The following is a 22,657-nucleotide window of genomic DNA, read 5'->3' on the forward strand; positions in this document are numbered from 1 at the left end:
TTGAGCAGACCTCTTTCAAACAGAGCGAAGCCTTATCTCAATACTAAACCAACAAGCAATAAAATGTTTATATATAATTATAAAAGATATTCCTGATTCTAAAGGAATCATCTCAAAACATGAATTGTCTTTCAGTAATTGTATGAGATAATACATTATACTAAGATCTATTTTCGAATCTGCCTTATTGGGTTTTCCTTTTATTGGATTTTTTTGCGCGGGGTATTGTAGCAGAGGCCGTCAGCATTGCCTGGAAATAAAAGGAGTACATTGAGAATTAGCTCAAAGAAGCATAAGCACCCAATTTTTTTATAACAAAAAAAGAAACTCTCAGCAAAAACACAAAATACCTGCCAAGGATGAACAACTATTCTGACGGCAATATACAAGTGATTATGTATTTGTTTAATCTTTATTCGGTTATTAAAGTCTATATCAAACATACAACACAAACGGACAACAAAAAGAACACAATAGTTTATGCAAAACAATAATTTAAAACCAACACTTAAAAAATTAGAATTATTCATGTTTATTAGTCTAATTTACAAAATAGTTAAGAATATTCACATGCATTCTAAGCCAAACAAAAAAAATAATACATTATTTACGGTTTTTAAACATCTGTGCTTTTCGATGTTGTCTGTATTTCTTCGTGCAATGATAAAAACTTATATTCCGGATAATTCTCCAATTTTGCATCAATGATTTTCTGTAACGCATCACTGGTTTTTGTTATATTTTCATTGTTATACGCTTCGACGCAGTCTTTAGGATCACATGTTATTTCAATTTCTGGTACTTTTGTGACACCACAAGGATTACTCAGATCGTGGCAGCTTTGAAATTCGTCAATAATTTTGTCGGCCGTAGAAGATCTCCTACTATTGCACGTAGATGTTGAAGAATCATTATCGTCACCTTCCTTCCCACCACCTTCTGATCTGTGTTGATCATCAGTTTTACTCCAAAAAGCTAGTTTACCTGGCAATTGTAACAGTCTGCTTATACTAGAACTATTAATCAGCATTCTAGCTGGGGATTTAGATTTGTCACGCACTCTTTTTGCAGGTTTACTATCTCCGAGTGTTTCACTATCGTTTTCTATGATAGTTTTCTCATCTCGTGTATTATTAGCTATATCTATTGAAGATTTTTGAAGTTCTGTCATGTTATTTGAAAAATCTTCTGCAGTTTGGTGGATGTCGTGTTGTATTAATTGTTTTTCCGCTGCAGGAACCGGAGGCGGCGGCGCTTTGCCTTTGCCATATTTGCCTTTAGGTGACTTTCTTTTGCTTTTCGGTGAATTATCAGGGGTGCCGAAAGAGGCTTCATCGTCAGCTGAATCGATACTGCATATATCCACTGTTGCTTCAGTTTGGACATTAATGTTGTCAGTATCTACAGTTCTAGTTTCAGTATCTATAGTTCTAGTATCAGTATCTATAGCACTGGTATCAGTATCTATAGCACTAGTATATTTATTTTCGTGTCCTTCAATATCAATATTGGCGTCACTATTTACGTTATAAACTAAAGTTTCATTGTTCTTATCAACAAATGAATGTGTTTCGTGCTGGTTAATTGGCTTATTTTCTTTTGCTTCAGAGTGAAACGGAATGTCCAAATTATTATTTTGTTTTCTTTCATATACCACAATATTTTCATCTACATTATCAATTACTTTTTCGGAATCTTTGCTTAACGTAGTTTCTTTAAAATTAACTTCTTTTTGGTCCCAGGTATCTGCATTGTTGGATTCATTGTTAGAACTCGATTGTAACGGGTAATTACCTAGCACTTGTAATATTTTAACTTGGTTGTCTACATACTTGTATAAGAACGGGGGGTCAGTGTGGGACAAGAATAAGGGAGTTGAGTATTGTACAAGGGGGGGTATATTCGCAAATTCAAAAGCATCGTCGTCGTGTAGCTCCTCGATGATTACTTCACTTCCCTTTAAATAAAAAGTACTTAAGTCTACATCAAAATAAAACTAAACAAATGATTAATTAATGCTAATAAATGCTTAACAGACTTAATGATAGGAATACATTTAGTACATGTTATTATTTTATCTTTTTTTTTTATAAAGCTTAGTTATTAGATTTGTGGAAACACTTTGACTCTACATAATTTTTTAATAACTTAATTGTTGCAGCACGTTTACAACTTTTACTCCATTGTTATTTTAGTGAAAAGTACCGGTGTTTGTTTTTCATTGCTACTAGATATTGTATATCAAACCCAGCAATGTATTAAACGTCAAAACCAAACGACTGATGATGATCCGATAAATTTCATTAGGAAATGAGCGTTCTGCGTTATTTCATTTCTAAAGCTATGCTTAGCGATACGACAAACTCATTCTTCTCTCTTTACTCAGCACCTTCCTACCCTGACAGACATACTGTATTATTCGAATCAAATTTTCACTTCTATAAAGATATGCCGTTTAATCTATATGTAACCGTGCCTAATTCGTTACATTTCATAATCAATACTATATTTATTAATACTATATGCCTGTGTCTCTTAAGGATTCACACGCCGTCAACACCAACCCTTTAATAAGAGTGCCGTGGCCGTCGGCTCCACTCGCAAATACATCGCATACGTTATAGCAATAACTATAATGCTTATATGCTACGCTTTAATGCTAAATATTGAAATAATTTAATAATTCTCACAAATTACAAGCATTTAGCAAACTCTCAAGTATTCTCGTCGTAACTAATAAAGCGTTTTTTAACTTTATCAAAGATAGACTAAAAAGTGTTAAAGAAAATTACAAGTACATAAACCGCGATACTATATTAGAGACAAGATAATTATAATATCAAATATAAATAAATAATAATATCAAATAACATTAAACTATTGTTTCATAACATTTTTTTTATCTTGTTTTAAGTTCCGTATTCTATTTTAAAAACAACTCACACAAAATTTAAATTGTGTTTACACCCAACAAACACATCAGTCTATAATATTTCCATACTAAGTGATTTAAAAAAAAAACACTTCTAGAAATTTACTCTATTGAAATATATCTCACCTTTGAATGGACTTACAATGACTATATAACCAGTGCTTCACTGCATCAATCAAAGTTTCTATTTCACTGAACTGGTTTGATAAATTGTAGTAAACAAATGAAATACACAATGTGTCTCGGAAAGGTTACATCAAAACCGAAATATGTAGCGTGTACTTCAAGTATTTGTTCATTTTCATCATCATTCTCCTGCCCTTCTCTCAGTCACTGTGGGTCGACGCAAAATGCTTTCTCCTTCCATACTCCTCTATCATATACCATTTCTTTGCTCACTCCCCTCTTACAAATATCGTCTTTCACGCAATCCCTTCATTGCTTCTTAGCTCTACCTCTTCCTTTGATCATTACCCGCAAACCCGCAAAATTATAATTTGCGTAATAACTGGTGGCAGGACCTCTTGTGAGTCCGCACGGGTAGTTGCCACCACCCCGCCTATTTCTGCCGTGAAGCAGTAATGCGTTTCGGTTTGAAGGGTGGGGCAGCCGTTGTAACTATACTTGAGATCTTAGAACTTATATCTCAAGGTGGGTGGCGCATTTACGTTGTAGATGTCTATGGGTGTTGAACTACGGTGAATGGGTTCCAGTAACCACTTAACATCAGGTGGGCTGTGAGCTAGTCCACCCATCTAAGGGGCCATCCATAAAGTACGTCACACTAATTTTAGGACTTTTGAACCCCTCCCCCCCTCCTTGTCACAGGTTGTCACATTTTTATAACCCCCCCCTCCTGATGTGACGTCACACATTTTTTTAATTTATGTATGTATTTAAAAATAATCGAGAGAAAACAGCTATTTTCATTTTTTACTTATTTTTATTAAATAATAATCTAATAAAATCAACATAAAGTCCAACATTTCATAAAACCGAAAAAACAATATAGATCAAGTTTGTAAATTTTTAAAATTTTTAATTCACATACAAACTTTGCGTTTTAGTATTTTAAATTTTAACATGTGACGTCACAAAAGTATTGACCCCCCATGCCCCTTGTCACACGATGTCACACTTCGGTGATACCCTCCCTCCCCATTAACGTGTGACGTACTTTATGGATGGCCCCTAAGCAATAAAAAAATTATTAACAAACAAGTCTGAATTGCAATGGCTCAGAATAGTACCACCCTTTCACCCATACGTTCCCGCGGATGTCGTAAACTAAAACTAAGGGCTACACCAGACAATGGGCAGCAGCAATCTCAGAACGTTATACCAGCGTATGGAGATCGTTAAATGACATTTACTGGTAGTAGCGCGTATTGTAAACCCACTCTGGTAGGTAGCACCATCTTGCCAATTTCTGCGGCAAAGCAATTTCGAGGTTACGTCAATGGCCGATAACCACTTAACTGCAGGAGGGCCGTGAACTCGCTCAAGTGTACACAGAAAAATACTACTTATCTAAAAAATACTACTGTCAACTATTTAATAATTAAAATTAATGGCAATTGAATATGTATGCAAAAATAGTGAATACTTTTGCAATTGATGAATTTTAAAATTTTGTTGATTTCTATTTTTTTAATACTATAACGTTTCGGTTTTTATAACCTTTCCGAGATATCTAGGTATACCAGTTTTTAATACTAATCATCGCAAAAGTTACAACTAAATTATTACATTAGTCGTGTTCTTCGTTTGTTTTGAACCAACAGACAAAAAAAAGTCGATGATGAGAAAATATTCTTTTGAATATCATCCACAATAGTTCGTTTCTGTTACAGATAACAGTTTAAAATAGTTTTTATTATAATAATACCGATTTTGGAAGAAAGTATTATATTTTAAATGAAGTAGTATTATATGTAATGTTGCTTCATGAAAACTAAATATTCTAAATTCAATATCCAATCCAATTCAGATCTCAATTGTTGTGATGTATTTTAAATTAAAAAACGATTTAAAATATTTTCCATGAAATCCGTAGGTACATTTTTGTGTCGCCCAAACATTGAATCGTATTTATTTTGATTATTATAAAAGTTTTCTGTTCTATTCCATGAGATTAATGCAATCGAAACGGTCAATTAAAAGTTTACCAGACCTCGGCGGCTTGGGGTCGTTTGATGGTGGTGACCGTGGTCCGCACCGGGCGGGCTTTAGTTCTCGCCGACGCGCCCAGCGACGACGTGCGGGTCAACGACCCCGAGTTGTCGGCACTCGAGTAACCAGAACTTATGTCCTCCGACGATTTTATGTGACTGAAATAAATCAATATATAAAATTTAGAATTTTTCAACTTAATAAAAGGTTTAAAAAAAGTTTAGTTTGGCATTTTTTTTTAACAGTAAACTAAAATATTTTAAAATTTATTTATTGGTGTTACTACATTGTGAAAACTACTGGTGTTTGTTTTTCATTGCTACTAGATATTGTATATCAAACCCAGCAATGTATTAAACGTCAAAAACAAACGGCCGATGTACGTTTATCCGATAAATTTCATTAGGAAATAAAAATATTTTTAAGCTATTGAATAGATTTAATCGCGGGCCTTGAGCGCGGCTTGAGAGCGGAATCGTGAAATTCCGTAACGAAAAAAACCTTCCACCCTTCAATACGCGACACAACGATAGCTTTTGCGTCAAGCGCGCATCTATCGGCGACAAACGGAATTGTAAAATAGAAAATTATATCACATTATAATGCGTTGGGCGTGCCATTTTCTATCACTTAGTCGAAGAATTTTATTACTACTCCTACTACTCATTCAGTGATTGGAGTGGCATTAAAAATAAACTAGCTAAACCGTTGATTCTGGGCGAATGAGAGTTAGAATTAGCATCCAAAGGCGTGTCTCTATCCCATGTAGCGCCCTCTAGTCAGTGCGCGGTCAAAATGGAATACTCACAATGTAGCAGCTTCATTGAAAGTTAGCCCACTGAGTTTCTCGCCGGATCTTATTTTATTGTCGTTTTAATATTAAATTATCATTGTCGATTTATAATTGCATAAGTTGATAAAATGCTATGCAATAGCTTTACCGCGGCAGTCTCCGCGTGCCACACGTCTTTTTTTATTTACATTTATTGATTTAATTGAAAATGTTTTTAAGTCCAGACTCGACGAACGCTTTAGGTGAATAGAACGATATGAGCACCACTTTTTGACAAGGACTCATACAGATTCGATAACTCTACGAATAAGATTTAAAATATATACTGCTAATAATGAATCATTGTAAAAAAATCAGACTACGGTGACCAAATTTTGGGGTTTACATAGGAAAATCACGAGACTCTAGCTAACCTGAAATCGGGTTCGTCGGTTCTCGGGCGGGGGCTTCTGACGTCCACGTCGACTTCAGGAAAATACATCGGCTGTCGGCTGTTCGATTCGGAAGCACTACGACGATAACCACTATAAGATAATATTAATCTTCCTTTAATTTTTTTTATTGCCTTTGCAAACGACCATACGGCCCACCTGATGTTAGGCGGTTACCGTTGCTTATGGACGTCAGCAATGCCACGGGTAGAGCCAAGCCGCTGCCTACCATTGAGTAATCTCCACAAGCCTCGTTTGAAGAAGGACATGTCATAGCGCTCGGGAAACACCGTCGAGGGCTGTTCATTCCAGAGACGGATGGTACGTGGCAGAAAAGATCTTTGGAAACGTATTTCGCATTTGTATTCTAAATAACTCAGTTTAAGTATACCACATTTATACATGAGGGGTAAAAGGCTTATTTAGTTTATGCGACATTTTGCATTTTGCAACTTTAGAGGAGAGCCATTTAAACATTAAATTAGGAAAAAATATAACAAGAAAACTTAATTGTAAACTTAATTGAAGTTCAATTAAAAATGAACTGTTGATGCTAATACCAAATAAAACGGACCTTTAATTATAAAGATAAATGTTGCTTAAACCTCTTTGGTTTCCCGCCTTTCAGATGGCCTTTCAACCGTCGATATGTACATATTTTCTAGATGAAATAATACGGGCGTTTCAATTTTCGAATTGCGGCGATTTTTTTTCTTCTACCTAAGCTGATAGCCTTAGAGGCTATTTCAGCGGAACCTTAACTAGTAGGTGAGCTCACGGGGCTCAAACCTGACGACGTTGCTAACACGAACTCTAGCAAGAGCCGTGCTTCGCAGAATTCACCATCGGATCGGAAACGCGACCCACTGAGAAGATCCGGCGAGAAACTCAGTGGGCTGTGTCTGAAGGTATAAGACAGCGCCCTTTTGACTTCCGCCATAGGTAGAATCGAACTCTCAACCTTCGGTGATCAACCGCTAAGCCACGAAGTGTACATTGCGGCGAACATTCACCGCATTTTTAATGTAAGTCTATCCCAAATAAGTATTAGGATGGTAAGTTTTTTTTTTAAGTAGGCAGCAATCAATTCTATTAAATCACCTTTTGGGTCCACGTCTAATCAGTCTAGGTTCGGTGAGCACGTCGTCCGCTTCATCCTCACCTCGCTCTTCACGAGGCTCGCACTCGGTCAAATCCGATAGACTATAGCTTTTACGGATTTGCTGTACGAGCCCGCCGCCGCCCTGTAACATTATTTTAAAATATTATATTTCGCTCTCCCTAATTTTACATTTAGAAACAACGTAATGATATCCATTCTCAACAGGGACGAGCCACTTTACTTAATTATACTGTAAACCTAAGTCTTTTCTCAAACAAAAAGCCAATTTACCACAGTTTTGACTAATTCTGCGGTGAGCCAATCATGCTTGTCTTTGTAAAGGGTGGAAGACTTCGACATTGGGTCTCAAAGTCTCAAGATATGCTGGTTTATATAAACATTTCGCTGGCTGACATTTTCTTTATTGAGATAAGGATTATCATTCTACTAAGCCTTTTGATAGTATGTTTTTATGTATACAACGCGTCTCTCAATTAACTCTTTGAGGTTAAGTGAGCTAAAAACTGCCCCACCTTTTGTTTAGTTTTTTATGCATTGTAATATATACTTTAACAAACTTCAAAGTATTGAAATTACTCATAATCATTCAGTTTTAATAAAAAAAAATTAATTTTCACTCGTTTGGCGATTATTTTTTAAAATGTTATTAATTATTTTTCTTAGTTTTGATTAATGATTTATGCAAGTTAATCAAAAAGAATATTCAATTCCATTAAAAAAAATGTACAACCATTTACAGCTTTTATTTTCTTTAAAATCGTGTGCCCCAAAGAGTTAAACGAATACGCTATTTTAATATCACTTTAATTATTTGGTGATTTCATTACTATGACTATGTAATGTAAAAAAACTATGTGTTATTTAATGACAACATTTGGACGGAGCTAATTAATAAATTGATTGTACTTACACGGGCTCCGAGTTCTGTGTAAAGCTTTGTAAGGCAAAGCGCGTGCGTTATTAAATTCTATAATACCTTATGTCAAGAAAAACTCGTAAACAGAGTAAGTTCTATTTATTTTAGAATAAAACGATAATTATATTAAATCAGTCACACGATATTAAGAACTAAGCACACACACACACAGTTGGCACGTATTCATGCGAACATTACAGCTAAAAACTAAACTAAACGAATAGAACGGGTATCATGCTAGTTATAATAACATAAACAAAATGCCAACATGATTGTGTGAGGTCAGGAACAACGAATTTAATGCAAATTACAAAAATTTACACGGACGCTTTTCGTTTTTAAGTTGAAAATAGATAAATAGACGTGAGAGAGAATCGTGTAGTGTGAACACCGAGAAATAAAAAGATACAAAAGTTCAAAGAGATTTTATGAGTTCATTAAATATAAATACATCTTCAGCTTTGGTTCGATTCGGAGATTTTGGCCTTAACATCAGTGGCCGATATTGAAATATTAAACTATAAACCGTGATATGTTTCTAATAACCTTACTAGTTGATATTCGTATAATAACATTATTGACATTAAAATAACCACGTGCGTCCTGCGCGAGCGTCCTGTTTTATGAATTTCCTACTGAATATTTAATGTTTCCTGGCAAAGTATCAATCAAAAGTCGTAAAAAAATCGAGATCGAAAGTTTATCGTACAAAATTCCTCAAAATAAAACTCAAATAGAGCGTTCAATACAAACTAAATGTGTCGAAACGTATTAACTTTATCACAGAGCGAGATGTGTGAAGCGGACTTAGCCTTAACTCTGTCTGTGTTTAGGCCTACATTGATAGTTATAATTTTTGTGTACTTAGCTATTATTAAACTCGTTAAATTAAACGATTTCATTTACGATTATATTATAAATGTTACTTTGCAAATTATATTTTAAAAAAAACAACAAGTGTAAGCAATTTTATGAGGCGAAATCACCTTATTATCGGGCGCTAGTTGTCTTTCAGTCTTATCAATAATATATTAACGATTTTACGCTACTTTTACGTTTTGTTACTTTAAAAACTTTGAATCAAATATATTTTTAATTTCGATCAAGTTAACTAAAACAAAACAAAAATTCTTACTATTTCCATTTTAGTATATATTAAACTCTATTGTGTATATATCGAAAACGGTAAGGTGAAGGAAATATGAATTGAATAACATTAACGCAGGCCAAGGAAATTGTAAGCACGAGACGACATTCAATTCCGTGTTGAACAATTTCCTGTTTGACGATAGGGTTGATGCAAGCCCGCACAAGCGGCCACCGCCATCCTGCTCACTGTTGCCTATCTACCAATGCAGTTGAGACTTCGGTCTCATACCTCAAAGTGAGCTGCGGTACCTATAGGAAAAATATGAGTAAACGCTTAACATCAGAAGAGTTGAGTTGTAGTGGAAAAAAAAAAGTGTTAATTTGGCTAAGGCTGAATCCGCTTTAAAGATCGCACCCGTAGTCTCGAAACATTTAAAAAATCACAGTTGAGAAGTGTTTGGATCTAATAATATAATTATTCAGTCGACCAATATTTCTCTTTCTTGTGCGGTCTGACTCCTCGTTTTTCGTCCTCTGGATTTGCTTCTAGATTTTTTTTCTTTAACGGTTTTCCGCTTGCGTACAATGTTGCCTCGACTTCGAGCAGCCGAGTCGGGTTCGTAATCTGGGTCGCTCAAATCTCCAACGCCCATTTGAAAGTCTCCGCCTTCATCGTTATTTTCCAATTCGACAATTTCCACGATGCCGGGCATGTTGTCTTCTGAACGTTGAAATTCTAAATCTTCATACGGTTCTTGGTAACCATCTGTGACGTCACGGGCTTGGATCGCCTGCCTAGCCCTCCCATCCACGCCCTGTTCGGGACTCGGCAGGTTGAAGTTCTGAGTGAAGCAGCAAAGGAAAGGATTTTCGGAAAAAGAACAAGGTAACGGACGGGGAGAAATTAAAAAAGCGTGTTAATAAAATAAAATAAAACAACATTAAATTAATCGAAGCCGATGTGGACGTCAAATCAAAGATGATCAAAACGAGGTGGACATGCTTGATGGTTGTGTTCAAGTGGATTTTACTTTACAACGAGATTTTTACAAGCGCTGCAGAAAATTAGAACTAGATTATACAAACAACGTTGAATGTGTTTAATTATTTACATAGACTTTATCAAACATGCCTAACCGTTTCATTGTGTGATTGTCTATAGGCATTGCGCTGGAGGTGAGGGAAAAACAACAAAAAAAATACTCATCTAACTCACTCGTGTACTGTTAAAGGTTAAAGCCCGCTCTTGCCCTTGTTTAAATTAGCACATCATAAGAGCTGTTGGATTCGAATCATTATTACATTTTTATTAGTCTGGCGATTCAATGTGGTACTGATTTAGATAAATAATAGGCAATGATGTCGAAGGATTTGTAAACTGTCAACAGGTCTTATTAGGTATCTGCTAAGCATGCTGTATTTCTAGTCAGTGTTTATTTATAACAAACCTTGATAGCGGTCTGCATGATGACCGTTGTAGCATAGTTGACGCCCTTTGTGCCTAAATTAAGCACAGTATGGTAGCCCTGATCTTTAGCTTTCGCTATGTACTCATCTATTTCCTGAAAGAAAAAAAAATGTTATATGATCACTGTTTACCAACAACAAATTTAATAGTTATCTGTATTTAAAAATATAACAACTCTTATAAATTACAAATTACAATTAAAATTTTAGTGATTAAAATAAAAACAGTGATTTGTTTACCTGTTCCCGCCTGCACAAAGCCGGATGTACAAATTTTCTGTAGAGTATGGAGGATCCTTTCGTTGCTGGCGACAAAAGCCACAGCACTAAAACAATCTTCACCTCGTAATAGAACGGAAACCATGATAGGAATACATCAGTGAATGTTTCCGTGCACGTGAACAAAGCGAAAACTATCCAGTACATCATCCATTTTACCTGAAAGTGGAGTTTTGGGATGAATAATTAAAAACACATTTAAATACGCAAGTCTTGGTGTGAAGATGTTTATAAATACACAATTCATATAACGCAACATAAAGCTTTAGATAATATAGATTTTTTTTTAAATATAATTCTAATAAATAATAAACAATCGCGATTTGATATATAAAGAGCAATGCCTAACCACTTAACCACGAGTGGGTCGCAACCTGTAAGTTAATCACTTACGCTAATAAAACTGTAATAATAGTGCAAAACCCGAATTTTCGCTGGATTTTTTCGTTCTAAACATGTACAACAACTCTAAAATTCAATATTTCAAAGAAATTAAATAGGCAAGTTTTCTTTCAATTGACGTTTCTTTACCAGATTTATATACTTTCACATGAACTGTAATATCATTGTTTTCCACTGACCTATTTAAGCAATTGAGCGCTTTACCAATCAACGCGTAAATTGAAATGAGGAAAATTATTGCCAATGTTTAAAATAACTTTTTAGGTCATCTGTTTAAGTTAATAACAATTAATTCATTTATGATTAGGACAACGGGAGAGCGGTGTTAACTAGGATATTTAGTTGAATGTAGGAAATCAGGAACAAGGTAAGGCCACAACGGGAATTCAAGCGTTTCAATGTGAGCATAGGCCGTGGCAAGGGCGGTGTTGAATTTCGAGGGCATTTACGTATAAAATAGCACTATTAAACCACACTGTACTACCATTTATTAAACTTTATGCCCCAACGGTGGCGAACTTAATGTCTAATTCTTTATTAGTCAACCAAGAGTGCTGTAGATATCATGGCTTTATTGTCAATTATTAAATATAATAAAACAATAATAAAATAAGTCTGCATTATATACATACATATATACAGTATACATGTGCATAAAATTTCACGCAGTATATATAAATAATACTTAACTATCTAGGTGTATTTTTTTTATTAAACTTACGTATTCCTTCAAATTCTTCGTCCGTACAGCTTTATATGAGGCATACGCCGGATACAGAGTTCCAAATACTAATCTGCAAAATGGATATACGACCAAATATGAAATCATCCTTGGAGCAAGCAGTCCTGTTGTTAGGGCGAGTAAACAGAAATTCCCGAGTGTAACTCTAGGAATGCATTTCCTTAAAGCGGGTCCCAAATTCACAACTAATGGTTTCCAGACTCGTCCATTCGATTCGTCGAACGGAAAGTCTTCTGCGGAATCTTCATCGATGTAGGGTTCGTATCTTACTAGATCGCGAGTTTCAAAACTTTTACATTCAATTGCACGCGTATATTCGGATTCGAGTTTGTTTATAATACAGCGGACACTGGATAGTCCGAGGCTCAACACCGGCAGGCGAGGACTGTCGTCACGGTTACGGAACACGCGACCAGCCTCCATGGATACGTTGCCGACGACATTTGTAGCCTACCGACTGATGTAATATAATATACGATTTATTAACGTCCACTCAAATGCGTTCAATTTATTATTTACGATGCGACGACCGTGAATCTCGCACGATTTGGACTGGTCCGATAAAGAACTGTCATGTTATAGTTGGCTTTTGGCGTGCTATTATGCACCTTGTAAATAAATATCGGCTGATTTACGGGCGCAGGTCGTTCAAAGCCCAAGTAGAGAAATTAACAATACCTATTGCTTACAAAATACCTTTGACTTTGAGTGATTGTACCGTGTAATTTAACGACGTCACAATAAACGATTTTCTAATCTTTGTCAAGGTCGTAATTGTCTATTTTATAACAGTAACTGTCCTTAGTGGTTTTTGGGGCTGTAACTTTCGTTGTTTTTTTTTAAATTTATTATCTATAATGGTGCAATATTTTTTAGACAAATATTATAATATTCATCTAAATTCTAAGCCATATTTTTACTGTTCATCCTTCATAATGAATGATATCTAAAAAGTAGGAATGCAAATCTGTTTTTAAATAATAATATTACAAATAACTAAACAGTCGTGTCATATTTGATCAATTCGGCCTAGAAAACGCTAACAACGTTTATTTTTTAACAGATATTAACAATCTGGTTAAATGCACGAGTGCGTGAAAATAACGAGTTACCGCGAACAATACGGAAAGTGGATATTGCGTTTCGGTAAAGTTTATGTGAGTCGGTAATAACGAACAGTACAGAAAAGAAAAACAATGTAAATAGCGACAATTCAGTGAATAATGAATATTAAATGGTCAAGCGGTCTGTAGGCGATCATGTAACGTCCAGTCTAGGATGATCTACCCTGATCTTTGTATCCTGCTTTGTTTCTGACTCACTACTGCGGTCGCAACAAAATGAACGACTTTAAAAATAAACAATTGCAGATGTCAGTGTGTAGGCATTGCTGCATTGTGTCTTTGCATTGTATCGAAACAATAGATTAATTTTTAACTAAACAAGAACGTTTCAGAATTTAGTATTCTAAGAAAAAAATAATCCATTTACTATAAAATTAATTAGATTATAGTCAGTAAATAGAGTAACTCGAACAACTCTCTCTATTTGGACGAAAGTAGAACACGATTAGAAACGATCACTGACCAAGTATGTTTCAGAGCTTCCCTGGTACCGAATCCCAAAATAACAGGATGAGCAACCCGATCCCAATGCTCCAAATCCCGATTCTCATAACATCAACCAGTCGTAAAATGAACTCTGTCTTTAATCAAATTGTGAATGTAATACGTCTTAATAAAGTAACAATACTACGCGTTATTGTTAGCGCTCTAATATACTGTTATCTTTAGAATATTGTACTTGGAATTTGTTGTAAATGATATTGTTAATTTCTCAGAACTTATCACGTCCTAAAGTGACTACGAAAATATAAATATTTTTCGAGCTTGATTCATAAACATCGGTCGTTCGCTCGAAATCAGTATAAGATATTGGTGGTACACTAACCGGTTATAATCTATTTACAAAAATAAACTCCTCATGAGCATGTAGGTCAAGAACCTCTCTGCAGCACTGATGCATCTGTATGCTCGCTCAGCATGCAATGTTAGAAATCCTTTGTTCAATATTCAAGGACTTTAAATGTAATCGTACAAGAATTTACGCAGTATTGAAACTAAACATTATATTATTATGTATTAAAAATGTATTTCAATTTGGTCTTGTTATACATATTTTTGACTGTCTCTTCCAGTTGTGAGTTCTAACTACTTCACCACGAATTAAATTGAAACGGAAATCATAATAATTGAAGTTTCTCTGAAAAAGTAACCATGAATCATAACATTTTAAAAACTCAATTGCAGGGTTCCGTATCCCGTATCTGGATGACCGTTCACTTGTTGAATCCAAATTTAAACTGAAAATTTTACCTTATCTCAAAAACTACTCAACATACATAAATCATTAAAAAAAATCTTTTAGAGTATCGTTTATGTTTGATAATGTATTAGTTTTGCTTATTTTTTTTAATTAACATGTAGCCCAGCCCTCACATATTCGTATCTTTACAAGAGCATAATGTAAGTACATATTTTGTTTTAAATTATAAAAAATCACATAGACACCATCACTTAATTTCCAAAACTTTTACCCTACACACGTTTATATGAAACACGTTTATAGTACATAAAGCGTACCTACATTCCATATTTCGGTCAGTCAATCTCTATAAAGGTAAGACGGCTGTGGTATTCGGACAGTAAAACCTATAAACCCAACACAAAAAAATATAAAATTCAATATTATATCTCCAAATAATACTGTTTTTTTTTTATTCGTTGACCTCGTTACACAACCAAACAATTATTGGATCATCACTTTAGCTTTCTCAATTATGGCCAGCCCCAGTCTTACTTTCACCTATATTCAACACACGTTTCATCATACGTCCTGTAAAACCGGCGAATCCTTTCAATAAAGTACAGTTATTGGTGAACCGAATAAGGAGCGGACGCATCGTACAATTGTTTCATAAACCAGGGTCGATGTAACGACTAGTCGAGCGTGGTTGCATTGTAATAAAAATCATATAACAACTGAGTAAAGACAACCCACTTTACAAATTGTTTCCAATGATGCTTTAAATAACAATTTGGGAAGGTCGGTAGAGTCCCATCGTTAATTGTTGAGCTAATTCGACTGATCTATCTTCTAATGGGGTCACGCCAAATACACGGCTTATTTTGTAGTTAATCCGGTAAAATATCGAGAACAATACTATGTTAGTTCTAACAGTCTAAATTAAGTAACTAGTGCTACACTATGCTTCACGTCGGGATGTTTATTAGATTTGGTTTTTTTTTTTTTTTTCCTACCTAAGCTGAGAGCCTTGAGAGGCTATATCAGCGTAACCCTAACTTTTGTAGGTGAGCTCACGGGGCTCAAACCTGATGACGTTGCTAACACGAACCCTAGCAAGAGTCGTGCTTCGCAGAATCTACCACCGGATCGGAAACGCGACCCACTGAGATGATCCGGCGAGAAACTCAGTGGGCTGTTTAGCTTTGGTAACTGCTTAAATTCAGGCTTGCTGTGAATCCAATCTATGATAATATAAATGATTTTCTAGGTAAATTAAGTTTTTCATACAATGACTAACGTTAATTGTATGAAAAGCATCGATCTATTAACACTACTCGCGCGCTAATTATCGTATATTTAATAAAAGAAACCTTCTCTGGAGTGCCAATAACAAGAGTACTAAGAATTATCCCAATTGGATAAAATTAAATGGCTTAAGAGCCTATAGACAAACAATATTTTTTTTATTTATGATAGATAATGAGGTCTATTAAATCACAAAATTAAAAAAGATTTTTAACTTAAAATTCAAATTTTAACACAATATGTATTTATAAATATATTTAAATTAGATTCAATTGCCACTCATAAGCGGGAGCATCACTTGAGATACTTCGAGCAATTTAGCTGATTGATTTTTCGTAGTGTTCGTAATTTCCAGTACAAAGTTTATATGATTATAATTTTTTTGGAAATATGCCGTTTTTTTTAATGCCAGTTTTAAATGAGTCTTTGTGGAAAATGACCTAGTGCGATAAACAAAGAAAACAAATTATATCTAATGATTTCGTCACGTGATAAAATGACGTCTAAAACACTTTGTTTACGTTATTGAATTATCGTTTGCAACTTGCGCATTTACTTTAAGAGATTGCACATGTTGTAAGTCAAAAGACAACAAAAACTATCGAATCGATCGGGCTTGTTCAATTACAATTTCAAATTAGTTTCGTTTTGCTGCACCAGAAATCAAGCCACATCCGCGTTTAATCAATATAATTCAAGTAATAACAATGAACATATAACCAACGTCATCACTACATAACAAAGTCGCTTTCTCTGTCCCTTTATCTGTCTGTCCCTATGTATGCTTAAATCTTTAAAACTATGCAACGGATTTTGATGCGGTTTTTTTAATAGATAGACTGATTGAAGAGGAAGGTTTATATCTATCCATTAAATAGTGGAGAAATCAATAATAAATTACAGTTTCCGAAGCGAAGCGAGGGAAGGTCGCTAGTAGAGTATAAGTGTATCTGAGTTGTCCTATAAGTGGATCACGGTTGTATGTTTCGAAACTTCCGCTGAAGAAAACACAGAGTGAAACAAACGGAAGACTGTAGTGATGAATGACTTACGAAGCTTTTCAGTTTTTATATTCTGACTTTTAAAGAAGTCATTAACTCTCCGCCCAAAAAGCGCAGTTGAGTGGGCGCTTTATATGTTTTTATAGGGCTGGCTTCAAAGATATGTTTCAAAATGGCCTTGTTTAGCTACCAAATTATTTATTATATTTAGATCTCTTCAGTCTCGCTTAGATATTGGCGGGAAAAATTATCTTCGTTTTAGGTTATAATTACGTAATGAATGTAAAATCTATACTTGTTAAGGAATATTTTTTGAAAATTTAGTAGTAATGCAAACTATAATCGAAATAATCAACGTAGTTTAATAATAGCTCCCAAATTACCGTCCTGTGTCAATTATGCTCTTAACTTAAATACCCTAGCTTAGTAAATGAATTTAATTAATCAAAAAATAACAAGGTAAATAGAAACACAACTGATATCTTAAGATGTATTCATCATGACCATATAATTATACATTCAATTGTCATGTAATTTATTAACATACCTACTGTATTGAAAATTAGATGTATATAACAACTACATGGTCTTCATAATATATCGTGATCCTAATGTCGATTTTAGTACGATATGACATTTTTATACAAAATAAATTAAGCTCAAAAAAATAGTTAAAGAAACACGTAATTCAGCCGAGGCTATACCTAAAAAGGCAAAGCAAGTGTTCTCAATTCGAACGCAGTGTCGGAGTCAAGGTGTACGTCCTTAAGTGTACAGTACAGTATGAACGCACTTGGAACAGATGCTAATAAATCGTTTGCAAAGATTAACTGTCGATAATGAATCACACTACTGTTAGATGTCAATGCACTTCACTTTGCACGAAACAGCAACGCCGACGCAAGTCGTGGACGCCGCAGACCACGCTTAACTGCTGAACACAGGCGGACCGGCCGGGTTTTGTCGAAAATAGCACCCGGCAGTGAACCGGGACACCCCGATGACGAATTCCGCAACACTGCTGTTCCTTTGTTTGTGGTGTCTCGGATATCGTATTACAATATTGCCTTTAAAATATTCTAAATTGATGCAGGGCAAATTGACTATTCGCCTAGAAATTCGGATTACGTCTGAAGGTGAAAATATGTTTACAACCCACAGCAAAACGCAGTGTGGTGTTGCCAAAATTTTGGATAGCCAGCTAATACTAACTAACATCAATGTTTTTGGAACTATGCCAGGTGTTAGGGCCGTATTTTACAATACAATAACATTATAAATGTTTGAATAGATCTAGATGTTTTGTCAGTAGGTAAATAGGTTGATACCTTTTGAAACTGATACATCAGTGTGTATAGTGAAAATTTAAAGGCAGTTTATGCATTTTGTATCGTAATTTGCATAAGTATCAAGATTTCAATGCAAAAATCTATATTGATTGCTTTTATTTAGATAAATAATAGGTAAATGAACATGTACAAGCTCATGAGCCATACTATGATCTTAAACTGGTGTTCACAGGCTCCATAATTAAAATACCATATATGTAAGAGTTATGGCCCATTTCGTAACAATAGTAACTGGCATTTTAAGGATGAATAGACAATTCACAGCAGAAATACTTAGGTTGTCTTTTCATCAATGAGGAAATAGCTTAACTGCTTTGGCTTCAAAATTAACAAATAAACTCTTAAAAGGAAGAGCTTCTTAGTCCAGTATACTGCTGTCTTGAAATATAAATAAACCATAATATTTCCTTTTTTATTTAATTGTTGAATATCAATTTACTAATATCTACTAATATTGGTTTCAAATGCAACATTTCTGGACATTTTAGAAAACTACATGTTTATTAATAATAATACACTGTTGTGTTATTTTTAAAAGGAGAACATAGGTTTATGGTAAACCAGTATTTTTTAAATTTTGTAAAAACAAATAAAATTTACTCAGAATTTTCAGATTCTGAAACTGAATTGTAACTGTAATTAAATTCAAAATTTAATCCAAATTCATTAATGAGTATTTAGGTAATTTTTATTAAAGAATATTTTTAGGCATGCTGGCAGATTCTTTCAACAGGAAAGAATTTTGGGAGCAATGAATGTATATATAGGCTAATGATGCTGATACAGCAGGCATAGGAACAGTACTAAATTTGTCTTTAGAAATATTATAGTGAGGCTTCTTATTAAAATACTATTAATTCAAACTTCTTTTACTTTACAGTCGCCGCGTATACAGTACAACTTGAAACTAATTGAAAATTCATTAAAAAGTGAAATAGGAACCATACACCAGACATAATTGAAAGGTAAAATAAAGATAAAAGGGGATGAAATGGGATATTAAACTTTGCATCTTAATCATGTCACTATAAAACCATAAAAATATTACTTATAATTTTGTTTTATTGCCTTTGTAGGCAGACGAGCATACGGCCCACCTGATGGTGAGTGGTTACCGTCACCCATGGACTTCAGCAATGCCAGGGGCAAAGCCAAGCCGCTGCCTAAAAACTAGTATATTATGCGTGTGACTTGTTATCCTTATTTGAACGTGAAGTCTGGATTTACATAAGTTCATGTAATATTGAATTACAATTGTTGTTCATGTTCACATGCACTTTAAAAATAAGGAAAATAATTTATCATTTTGATATTGTTTTAGTATTTCAATTTGAAAGCTTTATACAGAAGTAAAGGCTTAAAAAGCAATGTTATACTTCGATTCATTGATAATTTCTGAAGATCGACATTTTTTTTAAATAGAAAAACTTCAGGATCATTTTTAGAACTGTTACTATCGATATGAAATGAGGAAAATAAGTAATGACAAGATAAAGTTACTATGGGATCCACAACCTGTTGCTATCACCATTAAATGATTTTAATCTAAGTAGGTACATACATATAATTTTAAATTATCTGCTAACAAAGAAAAATATTCAAAATTTTTCAAATATTTTTTTATAAATTTTCGAGACTTACATGACCAGTCGGGAGATTATAGACGATATCATATTAATTTGTTACATAAGAAAAATAATCTTAATAAACCACAATAATAATCATAGCAAAACACAAGCGCTTGATAAACGTCTAGTCTGCCATGTTGATTTTCAGTTGACTTGACATAACTTTGACAACTGTTTTGGTCACGTGACCAAAAATCAATGTTGGTGTTGGGATAATTATTTTTGTGCTAATAAGTCTGTAAATTGTGAGATTATCAACAATGGATCAGCCATTTACGAAAAGTAATCAGCTAATAATTAACTTAAAATAAAATTGGATAAATTAATTTACGTCGCGACAAGAGTGCCATCTGTTGATGATTTAAAAAAAGGGAAATAGAAATAAACTTTAGGATTTCCTTGAGGGTTTGAAACGCTTTTGTGTAGTGTGATATTGTGTGTGAGCGTGACTTATTATGTTTTTTAACATTTCAATACAATTAATATGAATACCTAACTTACTGCTAAAGATCATTCACCTCGCTCCATCTATCGTTGAATAGCTTTTTGTTCTAATCTTTGAATAGAACAAAGAACATAGATTAATAATTTGGACATTTTACATGAATTTCAAATACTGAAAAATAAGAAAAAAACAATTAATAAAAAGCTTACATTGCAGATTGAATGATGTTAAAAGTACCAGAACTAAATATTTTGTAGTGCCACCTCAAAATCTATTTCAATTCCTTAAATTAGAAAACTCTAACGTGATAAATGTTTTTTTACCTTAGCGCAAAATACTTGTTTCGTACCAGATCATCAAAATAAATTGATACAAAGAACGCCATCTGTAAGTATTTAACAATACTAAAACCTATTCAGAAGCTCTGTGATCGACTATATCAAAATCCAGCTTGCCTCAAAGGAAACTCGGGAAATAGTACCATCTAAATTTGGTAAGATAATATCGGCCTCAATATAATTCTGTAGTTTTATAAAGACACCCGACTTCACGAATGTTCAACTGTTCCACAGCATTTTCAATTTAAGCGCATAATACCATTAAAACCTGCTGTACAACTGAATGTTGTACGTTCGTTTGTCACGTAGTTTCTCTTCATTCTGTGAAGAGTATGACGTGTAGTGTGTTGAACGTTAAGTTTTTAACGTTGTGTAGTTTTCAAAAGTGAATAATGTGATTGTGTACTTCGTTATGGCCTATAAATATCGTGAAGATCTAGTTGGCAAACGATTTCTCGCAGTGAGTGGTTTAACTAAAATTAATGTGAATAGAGTTTCCGAATGGGGTTGGAAAGCTGGTGTTATCAGAGCAGCATCACTCAGAGATAACAAGAATAAGGAACTCCAGGTAAATAGAATACCTTCGGAAAAAAACCCACTTAAATTAGTTTTAGTTTCATTCATGTTTTTATGTAACTTGTTATGATTATCCCGGAAATGGTCTTTGAACTCGCGCTCTCGAAATACGAGCGATCTCGCAGTGAAGAATTTACCTTTTGGCCAATTTCCATAGTTTTATTTTTGCACAACCATGTTCGAAATTATTATTAAGAAATATTATAGTATTCGTACGTACATACCTAGCATAATAATTTCTTTGTCCACTTATTTTTGTTGTACGTTTTTAATAAATATATAGTTTGACCTTGGCTCGGAATTCTACCTGTGTAGGTAGTTGATGATATTTTTAGTACAGTTGCGCATAAACCTCACACGTCTTGTTAGTTACGCTTTTTAGTTTATCAGTTAATTGGACTGGCTCTCGGTCCATTTGGTCATAAATGGCTACCAAAACACATAGCAATTATCCCTCGCTACCGTTAAAATCAGAACGCAGTTTTCTTCATTGCAGAAATGACGAGTATTGTATTATTAGTTTGCACTAAGCCCTTCGAGATAAAAAGAAGTCAAACAAGGTCTATTTTGCCAACAAAATAAATATTAATGGTTTGGCGCCAAATCAGATTTTTATACTACATATTTTTATTGAACCATGAATAGGTATATTTGGTTTCTTTTGTTTTCTTCATTCTTTCACGTACACGTATAATGTGCTAGTTTTTTTCGTTGTGTAAATTTCAAATTCATCTATCCGGTATGGATAGTCTGCAGACTACAAGTAAGCTGGCTGGTTTTGCAGGCGGATCGACGAAACATATAAGTCGTAAGGGTTCGGTTTTTTCGCCATATGTCTTTGTATGAACTAGGCAATCCTAAAAAGCATAAATGCAACACGGCCGTTTTTATTTTCAATGTTAATTTAAATAACTAAGTTACTAGCTGATAATGTCGGAAATTGTTACAATTAAAAAACAAGAAAAAACCGCGTCATGTTCCAGGCAAATAGTTATTCCTAAGAATTAGAAAATTTCTGCTTCTTGCTTTGAGCCAAAAATTGAGCTCTGTGGTCATATTTAGACAATCCTATGTCCAGCAGTGGACGAGTGTGAGTTGTTAATGATTTTGCGCAATAGTTACAAAGCTCTCAAATTCTTGTTACGACGATTTTGCTAGAGGAGAGAGGCAATTCGGTGGAGAAATTAAAAAAGGCGGTTTATGATTCGCATAAATTTACAACATGTTAAATTTATCAATAGTAAGGACGTTGGGACGCATGGTTTAGTAATTATTTGAAAGTTTTCAATTATCTCAATCGGTTATGGGAGTGAAGAGAACTAAATGCATAAGGCGCTGGGTTCAGTGACCTCGCTCTCACCG

At 34.3% G+C, this 22,657-nt stretch overlaps 2 protein-coding genes across 8 annotated transcripts in view; one reads left to right on the plus strand and one right to left on the minus strand.

The window, feature by feature from the left end:
* Positions 1-198: 198 nt before the first annotated feature.
* LOC101737270 (uncharacterized) lies at positions 199-20,109 on the minus strand. 7 transcript variants are annotated; one of them, XM_062675248.1, is made up of 8 exons: positions 19,950-20,109; positions 12,326-12,398; positions 11,164-11,361; positions 10,905-11,018; positions 7,430-7,572; positions 6,311-6,421; positions 5,106-5,262; positions 199-1,957 (listed from the first exon to the last, which is right to left on the minus strand). In XM_062675248.1, exons 1-8 carry the CDS (start codon positions 19,979-19,981, stop codon positions 617-619), a joined length of 2,169 nt encoding a protein of 722 aa, XP_062531232.1. In that variant the 5' UTR covers positions 19,982-20,109; the 3' UTR covers positions 199-616. The 7 variants fall into 7 exon arrangements, with proteins under 7 accessions (XP_062531232.1, XP_062531229.1, XP_062531228.1 ...); XM_062675245.1 differs by lacking the exon at positions 19,950-20,109 and adding an exon at positions 17,753-18,350 and having other exon boundaries at positions 12,326-12,803; XM_062675244.1 differs by lacking the exon at positions 19,950-20,109 and adding an exon at positions 17,664-18,350 and having other exon boundaries at positions 12,326-12,796.
* A 907-nt stretch (positions 20,110-21,016) lies between these two features.
* Positions 21,017-22,657, plus strand: part of LOC101737516 (lysine-specific demethylase 3A) — a 158,739-nt gene continuing 157,098 nt past the window's right edge. The window contains exon 1 of the mRNA XM_004932625.5: positions 21,017-21,287. Coding sequence (XP_004932682.2) covers positions 21,132-21,287 — 156 coding nt within the window. The 5' untranslated portion in view covers positions 21,017-21,131. The remainder of the gene's footprint in view (positions 21,288-22,657) is intronic.

This window comes from Bombyx mori, chromosome 23, assembly GCF_030269925.1.
Source record: "Bombyx mori chromosome 23, ASM3026992v2".
NCBI classification, from domain to species: domain Eukaryota; kingdom Metazoa; phylum Arthropoda; class Insecta; order Lepidoptera; family Bombycidae; genus Bombyx; species Bombyx mori.

What these genes read in the sequence shown, in the direction of transcription:
- LOC101737270 (XM_062675245.1), bottom strand. Translation starts at nt 12,769, where the DNA reads ATGGAGGCTGGTCGCGTGTTCCGTAACCGTGACGACAGTCCTCGCCTG. An exon ending in CGAAGAATTTGAAGGAATAC is followed by an intron (nt 11,362 to 12,325) that starts GTAAGTTTAATA and finishes CTCCACTTTCAG; the next exon opens with GTAAAATGGATGATGTACTG. An exon ending in TCATGCAGACCGCTATCAAG is followed by an intron (nt 7,573 to 10,904) that starts GTTTGTTATAAA and finishes ATAATGTTACAG; the next exon opens with GGCGGCGGCGGGCTCGTACA.